Source organism: Platichthys flesus, chromosome 4, assembly GCF_949316205.1.
Source record: "Platichthys flesus chromosome 4, fPlaFle2.1, whole genome shotgun sequence".
Taxonomy (NCBI): Eukaryota; Metazoa; Chordata; class Actinopteri; order Pleuronectiformes; family Pleuronectidae; genus Platichthys; species Platichthys flesus.
Genome location: NC_084948.1, coordinates 965,619 through 979,098, shown reverse-complemented (window position 1 = coordinate 979,098; position 13,480 = coordinate 965,619). Strand labels below are relative to the sequence as shown.

At 43.9% G+C, this 13,480-nt stretch overlaps 1 protein-coding gene across 2 annotated transcripts in view; it reads left to right on the top strand.

Annotated features, from left to right (window-relative positions):
- Positions 1 to 13,480, top strand: part of sgsm2 (small G protein signaling modulator 2) — a 116,248-nt gene that overhangs the window by 76,694 nt on the left and 26,074 nt on the right. For both annotated transcript variants that reach the window (XM_062385892.1, XM_062385891.1), the window contains exons 5-10: positions 19 to 86; positions 784 to 932; positions 1,081 to 1,215; positions 10,402 to 10,526; positions 10,739 to 10,806; positions 11,048 to 11,211. In XM_062385892.1, the coding sequence (XP_062241876.1) occupies positions 19 to 86; positions 784 to 932; positions 1,081 to 1,215; positions 10,402 to 10,526; positions 10,739 to 10,806; positions 11,048 to 11,211 (709 nt within the window). The remainder of the gene's footprint in view (positions 1 to 18; positions 87 to 783; positions 933 to 1,080; positions 1,216 to 10,401; positions 10,527 to 10,738; positions 10,807 to 11,047; positions 11,212 to 13,480) is intronic.

The following is a 13,480-nucleotide window of genomic DNA, read 5'->3' as shown; positions in this document are numbered from 1 at the left end:
TTGTGTTTATCATTACAGTAAATACTACGAGAGAGAAGCTCTAATGCATGACTCAGTCTTCGGGCCCATCTTGGCAGCCCTGCTGGGTAAGTATATTAGCGTGTGCTTGAACAGCAAAAAATGTTATAGATCAGTATCAAAATGTACAAAGCTACGGTATCCAAATAAAGCGACTTTTATATAAATAATTACAGTTTTCGCAGGAGTTGCAATCACAGAAATTACCACAAATACAACTTCTTTCAGATTGATTGGTTGGAGGGTAAAATTCAAAGCCAGCACTACTGAGTATAGCAGCAGGAGCTGAAAGCCAACAGCAGGAAGGGGACTGAGGCAAAATACCGAGATACAAAGTTTATAACACAAAGGCAGTGTGGCAGGAAGAGGAAACATACAAGTCTGTAGACTTGACTGCTGAAATGAACACATGCTATTGTACTACCCTGTGTGTTTCCTCAGATAGGTTTGTTTTCCTTGTTAGCTTTCCATTTGGCGTCACAAAAGTGTCATTAAGCTCTGCGTGCATAGACTTTTTAAAAGTACAACCACACTTAGGACTGATCTCTATGCTCTTTTACTCTTTATCAGATACACTCAATTTGGCACCGTTGGATTTAACGTGAAACAGTGCTCAGTAACAATATCATTTTGTTGTACCCTTAAAAGTACAGAGTTTGGTTTTGAGATGTAAGTCATGCCTTTGTATTCAAGCAGAGTCTTTGTGGTTACAATAATGACATTGATATGTTTAGGTGTAATAACAATGTCTGCTTGTATTTTCAGTGGGGCCCTGTGCTCTGGAGTACACCAAGCTGAAGACATCGGATCATTTATGGACCGATCCCTCAGCCAATGAGCTAGTCCAGCGCCACCGCATCCATGGGGCCCACCGGAGTCAGGACACCGCGACAAGCCGTCGACCTGCACTTGGAGTGAGTTTAGAGGCTGATTTAGATCAACTCAGACCACAGGAAGTGTTGGTGTTTCGTTGTTGGTGATAACTGAGGATGTGTGTGACTGGAGTTGCTCTTATTTTTGGATTGTTAAGTTTGATATTCAAACATTTCTTTGCTATTCTAGATCCGCAAGAGGCAGTCCAGTGGCAGCATGTCAGAGGACAAGTTTGCTGCATCAGCGAGAGAGTATGTTGAGTCGCTTCACCAAAACTCAAGAACACACCTTCTCTACGGCAAAAACAACGTCCTGGTGCAACCGGTATTATGGCACATTCTCCTTCTTACCACGAATAATAATTTAAGAACTGATAATCCCCCCGAAGTAAAAATTCGTACTTCACAGTCCCAGTCTTCTAAATGGGATTTGACAGATGGTGTACTTAGAGCAAACAGAAGATCTGGTTTGATACAGAACACCTCAATCCAACTCACCTGATCAAATGAGGACACATTTACCTTTAGTGGTATCTGGCTGTGTAGATAGTTTTAGTTTCATTCATCGTGTAATACAGAAGGAGCATGGGCATTTACTTCTAATTAGATGATGTCGTGCATTAAAATATGCTCTTGTGCACAGAAATCAATTGAGCTACTTATTACCTGACCTTGACTCCTGATATCTACAGGAGGATGTCTGTTCAGTCACTCTTCACAGTACAAATGTCGCCATAGATTTAATGAGTCTGTGTATCTTTCATGAAATGGTTTTTAATCATTTTACTAAAAACATTTACTTGAAAAATACAACAACATTCATCACTGAAAGCCAGAATTCAGATGACTCTGGTTATGAGATGTTTTTGAAGGGAGGGTCTCTTCATTATTCGGACTAACAGAGACCCTTGTGTGATTATATTGTGTAATGCAGGGAGTTGTTTTTTAGTATTTGGTGACCATGGCAGTGCAGTCAAAGCTAAAACTAGACTGCAGAGGAATAAAAACACAATGGTGCATCAGTCCTGCTCATCTGCACAATAGTGGCAACTACCCATTAATGCATACATAACATGCAAATCTCATTGGCTGTTATCATTGTCCGTCACATATTCCCTGAAGTTATTTATGTGACAATACAAAACAGTCTTTAGTTACTAGCAACCTTACGATATAAGTCACATTCACCCAATTATGCTTATACTCATACTGCACTTTCATTTGCTGAGCGTTTTCCCTTACACACCATTCATTCATGTATCACAGTATCCTGCCCAAGGCAACTTCGGAATGCAGACTGGAGGAGCCGGGAATCAAACCATTAACCTTCTGGTTAGTGGACGGTACTCTCTATCCCCTGAGCCATATCATCTTATCTGCTCAGCAACAGTTCAAATGTGTTCTATAGCAGCCTTCAGACATGCACGGAACTCATTTTCCATAGGGGTTGTATAGTTGTCTTAGTTCTCTCAGGAGCAGGGTTTCCCCCAGCACTATCTTGTTAAGGCGGCCGCCTTAACAAGACTAGGGCCCCGCCTTGACTACCAATGTACTGAAAAAAAAAAAAAAAAAAAAATGGCATTGATAATACTCAGGTAATACTGTTTACAACATTAGTCGTGCCAATACAGTTTTTTGAGTGTAATTGAGACGGCGACATCTGGTGGTTGAATATATTGTTGCATAGTCTATCATAGTCACCTGTCAATCTACCGCCAGTGACGTGCGGTGAGGTCAGTGAGTGGGTAGGCACTGAGTTCTGAAAGCCAGATTTCTCTAAACCTATATATTGTTAAATCAAAAACAATAAACAACAAACAGGCACGCACGGCCGATTTCAAATAAGTTCCTCCCTTTCTTTCTTTCTCTCTCACTCACTCACACACACAGACGGGACGTATATGAAATGTCACGACGGTGACTTCAGGTTTGCCCGTAGCCTACTGTAGTTTGGTCTAAATGATTAAACATCGCATCCATCGACTTAACGGACCCGTCCCTCACACCGAGGGCAGAATAAACGTAAGGCAACAAGTCAAACCTTCGCCGATTCAAGCTACCGGTACTACTTCTATTCAACTTAAAAATAAAAGACAGCATTCATCATTATGTAGGACTACAGCATAACGGACAGATAGGACCGCCTTCTCCAACGTGGAACGCCCTCTCCGTGCCTCTCCGCGGCTCCTCGGAGAGCTTTTCGTGCAGCTCTCCTTTTTCTAACTACACGTCGAAATGGCGGAGAGCCCACGGATAGCCCTTGGCTGTGATTGGTCCGCTAACACCAGCATTTCGGAATGGAAACTTCCTGTTCCATTCCCTACATCACAATAAACCAAAATCACAACTACGACTCTATAATTCGTGTGACAAGTGTGTTAAGCCAGCAGCGTTGTCCGGCTGACGGTGGCTGGTTAGAGCACTTACGGCACGTGTGTACGGTCACATACTGTTATAACGAACTTTCATAACGTGGCTAGCGGGCTAACCACCATGCTAACTGCAGTGGGAACAGCGCAAAAACCCGCTGACTTTAATCCCACGGCTCATGACACTCTTTCTCAAACACCGTCAGGTTAGAAGCAAACACTTTAGATCGATACTAACTAACGGTAGTAGTTAGTATCGGGTGTCCCTGCTGACTGTGTGTGGAAGCTGGGGGGAAGCTAGCTGCCTCCGTGTAGCTTCAAGCTGTTGCAGCTGTTGAATTAGCAACGCAGTTTGGAAACAAGACCGGGGAACCGCTGCGTTAAGACACGATAACATAAGCATTATGACCCGCTGGGTGTCACTTTATTCAGCAAAAACTGTCGCGTCATCAACATCCTTTTTCTGTTAGCTGCCATCGTTCACTGTGTGTGAGGAGCCGGGAGGACGTAAATAAACCAGCGTGGACTTCTTCTATATACCTCATGAGGTAGGCTTCTCTAAGCTCGACTTCAGTTGCGCCATCTACTGTTCTGGCGGTGAATTGTTTTCACAACAAAAAGGCTTGTAGAACTATAAATCAAAAAGGGTCCGTCCGCTCCGTCCGTCCGTCAGTCCGCAACGGACTCGGAGTAGCATACATTGGCCTTAAGCTGCGTAAATGTCTAGTAATATCTCGATTTTAATTGGTCCATGAATGATATGTAACGTAAAGGCTTATGTGGCATACCATTTACGTAAAAAAGGCACAAAGAATGATGCTTATTTGCGTACATGTTAAATCATACAGAATCAGGTGCGCATGCGCGAAAACTTTTTTTTTCTTGCCGTCCACAATGAATAGGCGGTTAATTTGAACGGAATCCGACATCACAAACTGTCATCTTCAGAGGCAGCTTGATTTTTCTTAAAAACCGGCTTAAACCCTATTTTGTAGTGTCTGCATGTTTTCCACAACATTTGTACCTACTGTTGTTTATTTATATTGAAATAAACAGTTGTTTATTTCATTCATGCGTACTGGCATCTTTGAGCAAAATACCCCCAAAAATTTTCGCCGCGCCGCTACGCGCCGCGCCAACAGCACCGCCACCTGCTTACCACCTTGACTGACAGATTTACTGGGGGAAACACTGCAGGAGAATCACATCTGTACTCTCTCCACAGTTTTCCTTTTACACATACAAATCTCAGCGGGAGATTCTCTACTCTAGACATATTCACAACGGCAACAAATGCAACTCAGGATTCATGCTAGGGGTGGTGCAGCAGTCAGAGACAGAATGTTATAATTCCGCTACAGAGATCATGTGTTTTTTGTTTACAGCACATTGACAACACTGTTGGTTTTTATCACCATACACTGTCTTGACATCTTCATGAGTGTCTTCTATGTTTGTGGCTCCACTTGTTATATGTAACCCTCTCACCTCAATAGACATTATAGTTATGTTGATGATAGATAATGGCAATAAATGAGAAAAAAAACTAATTAAACAAGAAAAGATATTTATTGATACATATTTGAGTAATTTTGACAACAGAAGTTGACTTGACTTTGAAGTTCAAATGAAAAATGTAACTCTTAACACATGTGCATGTGCAGTATTATTCAACCCCCAGCTTCAGTACTTTGTGGCCATCCTCTAGCTTTTATAACTTCTAACAAACGTTTTCGGTAAGTGCGGGCAAGCTTCTTACAGCTCTCGAACGGAAGCTATGCCCATTTTTCCCGTGCAAAAGCCTTTAGCTCAGTAATGTTTGATGGCTTCCGTGCTGCAGCTAATGTCTTTAAATCCCACCAAAGGTTTTCAATCGGATTTAAATCTGGTGACTGAGAAGACCACTTCAGGACTTTCCAGGTTCTTTTTCTCAACCAAGCTTTGGTTGACTTGGATGTGTGCTTGGGATCATTGTCTTGCTGGAAAGTCCATGATCACCAAGGTTTAATTTGTCAACAGAAGGCATCACATTCGTCTTTAAAGTGGCCTGGTATTTCTGGGAATCTAAGATGCCAGGTACACGATCAAGATTGCCAGTTCCTGCCACAGAAAAACCGCCTAACATAATTAATGTCCCACCTCCATGCTGACCGTGGGGATGGTATTCTTCTGGTCATAAGCCTGGCCTTTCCAGACATACCGCTGGTCCATATGTCCTAACAGATTCAGCTTGGTTTCATCAGACGATAGAACTGTCACCCACAACTCAGTCGTCTTATCCTCCAGGCATATTCTAGTCGACTATTGATGTTCCTTGTGATCAAGAGCTGAGTGCGTCTTGGAGTCCGGCCCCGAAGTCCTTGTTTATGCTAGTCTTATTAAGATTAAGATTAAGATACGTTTATTTATACCAAATACATGCACAGACATACACAACACACTCATGCAATGGTAGGTACATTTATCCTCTGCATTTAACCCATCTGGTGCAGGACACACAGAGCAGTGAGCAGCCATGTACAGCGCCCGGGGAGCAGATGTTGGTGGAGTAAGGTGCCTTGCTCAGGGGCACTAGACAGGGTAGGGAGAATTCTCTTGGATTTTTGGACAGATCAATCCAGGTTCGTCTTTTGATGTTTCTCCGTGGAGTCGAACCAGAGACGAACCACAGACCTTTTCTGCCCATAGTCCAAGTTTCTGCCACAAGACCGTTCAGACCGTTCTACTCTCCCCGTGAATTCACCTCTTTCATCCTGGCCGGAGTTTACATCCCCCCGCAAGCTGACGTGCGTGAGGCTCAACGACAACTCGCTGAGCAGATACTGGGAGTGGAGAGAAGGAGAGAGAACACGTATTCCCCTGTTATTGTTCTTGGGGACTTTAATAAGGGGAACTTATCTAAGGAGCTCCCAAAATACAAACAGTTAATAAAATGCCCGACCAGGGGGGGATAACACCCTGGATCACTGTTACAGCACCATCAGCAAGGCTTATCATGGGTCTATCCGACCACGCTCTCATTCACCCGATCCCGGCTTACAGACAGAAACTTTCTAAACCTGCTGTGCTAAGATCCAAGAACTGGAGCAGCAGAGAAGCTGTGGAGGAGCTGCGTGACTGCCTTGAAAAAACTGACTGGGACATTTTTAGAACCGCTTCTAACAGCCTGGACAAATATACAGATGCTGTGACGTCCTACATCACCTTCTGTGAAGACAGTTGTATTCCGACACGCACCAGGGTGTGTTATAACAACGACAAGCCCTGGTTCACAGCAAAGCTCAAACAGCTTCGTTTGGAGAAAGAGGTGGACTTCAAGAGTGCGGACATGGATAGGTTCAGACTGAATAAATACTCGTTTGGCAAGGAGATTAAGGAGGCCAAACTGCAGTATTCAAAGAAACTGGAACAACAGTTTGTAGCCAACGACTCCTCGTCTGTCTGGAAGGGCCTTCAAGTGATCACCGGCTGCAAAACCAAATCCCCCCCACTCTGTGGAAGACTTGAGACTTGCAAACAAACTGAATGACTTCTACTGTAGATTCGATAGACACTCTCAACCCCCCCGCATTTATCACACCTCTTCTCCCCAGCCTGGACAAAGACAATAGCCCCCTCCACAAAATGGCCCCAGACTGCCCCATCCTCTCCATCCCCCCCATCACACATCCATCCCCCCCATCACACCTCTCTCAATTCAGGAGAGAGATGTAAATAAGCTCCTGAAGAGACTGAACCCCTGTAAGGCAGCTGAACCAGGCGCTGTCTCCCCCTCAACAATAAAGGCTGAATTATAGTCCTGCGACTGCAACCGCAGAAGGCCACGCAGCTGCATCGACGGACTCGTTTTGGTTTATACTTCTCTAACGTGCAAAGACAAAACACACAAAGAAGAGACGTCTTCTTCTTCGTCGACAGTTTATTTACATCGCCACTCCGGCTCCTCATAGCCTATTTCTGGCGGACAAATCGGACAGTCAGTGACGGGTTATACAAGTGGTCATACTTTCGGATCTCTTCTGACAAGTGCTCTTCTATTTGGTCCATATTCGTTCTTCTAAATCTTCCGTGATTTCCGCGTATTGTGGGGCATGAAACCGGAAAGTAGACTCAAGACGGGATGTAGTAAGCAGACCAATCACAAGCCTTGCGGGCTGTGTGAGGCTCCCGTCACTTCGTCGTGTAGTTAGAAAAATTGGCGGACGCACAGAGGCCCGCAGATGGCACGAAAGGGGCGTGTTGCGTGTCTTGCGTGCTTGCGTGCAACCCGACTCTAATTCGGCCTTAAGGCACTGTGCGGATCAGCTGTCTCCAGTATTCACGGACATCTTCAACACCTCACTGGCTGAATGTGTTGTACCCGCCTGCCTTAAAACATCCACCATCATCCCCGTTCCCAAGAAGCAGAGGATCACAGGCCTTAATGACTACAGACCAGTCGCCCTGACCTCCGTAGTGATGAAGACCTTTGAGCGCCTCGTGCTGAACCACCTCAAGACCATAACCAACCACCTCCTCGACCCGCTGCAGTTTGCCTACAGAGCCAACAGGTCCGTAGACGATGCAGTCAACATGGGACTCCACTTCATCCTCCAGCACCTCGACTCCCCTGTCAACTACGCCAGGATCCTGTTTGTGGACTTCAGCTCCGCATTCAACACCATCTCCCCCGCTTTTCTCCAGGACAAGCTGACACAGCTGAGCGTGCCTGAGCCCACCTGCAGGTGGATCACTAACTTCCTGACCGACAGGAAGCAGCGTGTGAGGCTGGGGAAGCTTGTCTCTGACACCCGGACCATCAGCACTGGAGCCCCACAGGGTTGTGTGCTCTCTCCTCCTTTTCTCCCTCTACACGAACAATTGCACCTCCAGCCATCCCTCTGTAAAACTTCTGAAGTTTGCTGACGACACAACCCTTGGGGGATGAGGCCGCCTACAGAGAGGAAGTAAACAGCCTGGCTTCCTGGTGCAGCCAGGTCCACCTGGAGCTGAACGTTCTAAAAACTGTAGAGATGGTAGCAGTTTTCAGGAGGAGCCCAGCTCAAACCGTCCCTCTCAGCAGGTGCAACTCCCCAGTTAAAACAGTTGTGTCTTTCAGATTCCTGGGGACGATCATTGCACAGGACATGAGATGGGCGGAGAACATCACCTCCATCAGCAAGAAGGCCCAGCAGAGGATGTTCTTCCTGCGGCAACTGAGGAAATTCAGCATGCCGCGGAAAGTGATGGTTGACTTCTACACAGCCATCATTGAGGTCATCCTCACCTCATCCATCACCGTCTGGTTCGCTGCCTCCACTGCCAAGGACAAGGGCAGACTGCAGCGTATCATCCGGTCAGCTGAGAAGGTCATCGGCTGTGACCTGCCGGATCTCATAGATCTGTTCCACTCCAGGACAAGTAAGAGAGCAGGCAAGATCATTGATAATCCTTCCCATCCCGCTCACCACTTGTTCCAGAGACCCCCGTCCGGAAAAAGGTTCCGGGCCATCAGGACTAAAACCTTGCGTCACCTGAACATTTTTTTCCCCATGGCAGTGGGGCTCACAAACAAGCCCCCTCTATCACACTGACTCTTTTTTTTATATTGTTATATTGTTGTTTTTAATTTGTTGTTTGTAAAGTGCACCAACCACACCAAGGCAATTTCTTGTATGTGCAAATATACATGGCAATAAAAAGAATTCTGATTCTGATTCTGATCACTAACCCTGTTATCTTGATCTCATCATTTTCTTTTTTGTAAATGTGATATTCGAATGAAAGCAGTCTCCTGTTCTAAGCTCTAGCATGTTCACTCTACCATTACTGACAATAATCCATATCATTTACCTTCCATTATGCTACAAAGTGTTTATTCTAATCAATGCCGTCTATTGCACTTCTGTCCGTCCTGGGAGAGGGATCCCTCACATGAGGCTCTCTCTGAGGTTTCTATGTTCTTTTTACCCTGTTCAAAATGTTCTTTTGTAGTGTTCCTTACTCTTGTTGAGGGTCATACCTTATTAAAGCCTTATGAGACCAATTGTGATTAGTGACTATGGGCTATACAAATAAAATTTGATTGATTGATTGATGTTTGGCCCTGGGAGTGTATAATGAGCACATACTTCCTCCCACAATGTTTTGACAGAGCCATGCTAACATTTTACTGAATGCAGAAACAGAATCCCAGAGCACTCATTGCACGCATGCTCTTTCGTATACCATATTTTCTGGTCATTTATGATGTTACATAAAGAATACATGCACAGTATCATATAACTAAGGTGCATCGAGTAATGTATACATTTTAGTACTGGGAGGCCCTAAAAATCTGTTTTTGGTTTGCTGTGGATATAACATTATCATTTAAATCTGATTAAGCAGATGAGCTGTGTGAGAGGCTTTTATTAATTATTTACTGTCTTTTCTTGTACAAGATATTGATAACAAATTTCCTGTTGAAATTGTTTAACAGCATAAAAACTCTTAAATCATTATATAGACACTTACATTACTGTTTTTGTATGAATTTATCCAAAAGTAGAAGGAATTTCAGTCAAAATTCATTCTCATTTCTGGAGTTTTAACAGTCAAATAAGTGATTCGGTCATAATTATCTGTACTTCATTGGTTACATTACAAACAGGACATGCTCATAGCCAATCAAGGATACTTTTAGCCATTTTAGAAAAATGTGATGTCTCATGTTGTAGCCAACTTATAACGAAATATTCGGAGCAAAAACACTAAGAATTCTAACTTTCCGTATAGTTCTTATATCCATAGAACAAGGACAGTGTACTTAAACCTTTCTTCTACATATTAGATGCCTGTTGAAAACCTACCCACAGACACAAAATGTACATTTGAAAGCCACTGAATTACACAAAAGCTGGGACGTGTTCATCACATGTCTGTGTGTGTTTTTAAACTTTGGACAACTATATGCCCTACCTTCATACTTGTTTATGCTACCCAAGGCTAACTACCCCTATGCTCTATAGGCTACAGCATACAATTGAGAGTATAGCTATTGAACTGACAGTAGTTTTCAATTGTCAATTTTTTTTTTTGTTCAGTTTTATGCTGTCTCCCTCTCTTTCAAAGTTTAAGTGTCACAGTTCCCTTACATCTTCCTTATGTTCTTCCCACGGTAGAAGAAGGAGATGGAGATGTTGCGGGGCTACTTGTCTCTCCACCAGGCTGGGGATAACCTCACTCTGAAGTGGACCCCCAACCAGCTCATCAATGGCACATTGGGAGACTGTGACCTGGAGAAAAGGTATTAGAATATATATATAAAGATACATAGATATCTAGATATGTATATGTATATTGGGACTAATAAATGCATCTTAATCTTAATCTTAATCATATATCTCTTTTCAAAAAATTTTGCAACATGCATTAAGTGACACACATTTCTCAACTGCCACTAAACTTCATTTTCCACCTTGTCTTACTAATCAAAAACATATTTTACGTGACTTTAAGTATCTACTGGGACTACGCACTGACTGTTCCTCTGCGCCAGATTGTCTGTATCCACTGCCATCAGCGCTGTGAGTATACTGCTGCTTCTGCTGCTCATCCCATCAACCCTCCCACCCAGTCATGTTATGCTGCATCAGTTGCTTGGAGCTTACTGAGGCAGCCTTAATAACGGTCATATCACTATTTGAATATCACTTTCAATTATTTTTCGTCGTGACCGCTTCTCAACTCTCCTTTTTATGTTTTTTTTTTGTACATCAGCTGTTCAATTTCTCTCTACCTATCTCATTCTAGTATACTATGTTTCAGCGGATTATGGTGGTACACTAGTTCTGGTAAGTCAGGATGGGATCCAGAGGCCACCTCTTCACTTCCCCCCTGGTGGTCACCTCCTGGCTTTCCTCTCTTGCCTGGAAACAGGCCTCTTACCGCGTGGTCAGCTGGAGCCCCCCCTCTGGTCCAAGAAAGGCAAGGTGTGTCAGTTTTACATCAGCACTCATTTACATTTCAGGATTACACTTGGCATTACTGTCTGTCCTATATCCAGATTATATCTCCATATTATTTAAGCCTGATAACATGTACACCCGTTATTAAAGCTAGGGTTGGTTAACATGGAAAAGCTAGCATGAGCAGGAAGCACACACACATAAATCAACCAAGACATCCTTACCCTTCTCCTATCAGCCCTCTCCTCAAAGAATAAGTTTACATAGATGTAGAAGTGGACCCCAATTGTCCATGTTCAATTATTCATAATAACAGCAGGAGGGGTAGCAGCAGGGCCGGCCCTAGCACATTTGGCGCTCTAGGCAAGCTTCACTCCTAGCGCCTTAACATAAAATTATTTCTTTCTTCATCTGAGTTGCTTGGACACACACACTCCAGCCATAAGCCTCAATTTGCTAGTGTGTTCTGACAACACCAAGGAGGTACGTACCTCAATTTTTGCCTAATTTTACCCTGATGTTAGAATAATTTTTTTTATGTCAAAATATTGGTTGGAGATATATGTTATGAGTCCCAAATTGATACCACAGCAGCAAAGTATATCTGTAGAATACAGCATGAATGCAGCAGCAATAACGACACGAGCCTGCAGTTCCTCATCCAGACTGCATCTTATTCAAAGTAAACACAAGTACACAGAGTGTAACTTCATTTTAAAGTGGATAAAACATACATTCAATTATTATGTTGTCTCTTTCCTCCAACATTTGAATATACATTATCACTCATACAGAAATATAAACATTTACAATATAGACCTATTGAACATTAGCTTATAACTGGTCTTTATAAGGCACAATACCAATACATGAACTACAGAGTCTGTGTGTGTCGGAGCTGAACTACACACTTTAAAGTAAACAATACACTATCGCGACCCGCCTGCAAGACGACGTGCAGGTAAAATAAACACCGAATGTAGCCCTGCCCACCTAGTGTGCCAGTGTCTCCAGCCTCACTGCCCAGCGGAGTTTCTAAGTTTCACCAGTCTAAAGCCTGAAACATGCTTCTGCGTTTTCACGGGCCCATAAGCGCAAGAGCCCTTCCGGGTCCCTTACGTGCTTATGTATCCATCCTTACGTGCTGACGGGTGTCAACCCCCTTTTCTAAAATTTACGGCAAAGCTCCGCAAGCTCACTCAGCCCGCAAGGCTGTGATTGGTCTGCTCTACATCCCTTCTGGAGCTGCATTTCCGGTTTCATGCCCCATAATACCGGCAGAAATCACGGAAGATTTAGAAGAACGAATATGGACCAAATAGAAGAGCACTTGGCAGAAGATATCCGATAGTATGATCACTTGTATAACCTGTCACTGACTGGCGGATTTGTCCGCCAGAAAAAGGCTACGAGGAGCCGCAGTGGCTATGTAAATAAAAAATCGACGAAGAAGAAAGAAGGCGTCTCTAAGGTCGTCTCGACAAAAAGCATACTCCGCCTAGTGTTCTGGCGCGGAATTGCTTTGTAAGACGCGCAACGGTTGGGGAAGCATGAATGAATACGAGTCTTGCGCCACAGCGGCGTGAAAAGACGCAGACGCAGTCGCAGAAGCATGTTTCAGGCTTAAGTAGAAAATCAAAACAACATCAACATGTCTCAATGAAACTCGTGGTGATCCAGCGGATCTTTAGGAGTTAGCTGACTCTCACCCACTACTAACCTGTAGAATACAGGATGGATGCAGCAGCCGTAAAGACACGGAGCATTCACTCCCTCATCCAGACTCTCTATCTGGCCAAAGAGACAGGACGAGGTGAAACTGCTCCGGTGCCAAACGTTCCACCTGAGCGCTGCTGTCATTTACTGATTTCTCTAATGAAACTACTTAAATTACTGTTAAAGTAATTAAATACAATATTTTGGGCCATATCAAATATAGAAGGGGGCGCAATTATTTTTTTGGGGGATTTTTTTTTTGCTCGGCGCAGTTTTTGGCGCCCCCCTCTGAGTGGCGCCCTAGGCAACCGCCTATGTCGCCTGTAGGAAAGACCGGCCCTGGGTAGCAGCACCAGTGCTGCATATGAAACTTGAGCCAACTCATTGTTGTATGATAGTAGTGTAAACAGCTGCACAGTTATATTAGCTTGGTGTAAGTACCATGTAGGTCCAATGTCTGTGGTTTAAGAGGGGATGGTGAATAGTGTGGTCAGTAACATCTGGACCTTCGAAGACCTTCATTTTAAAGTCACCTTTTGTTGTCTACAGAAGTTGCAGCTACCATCTGAAAAATATG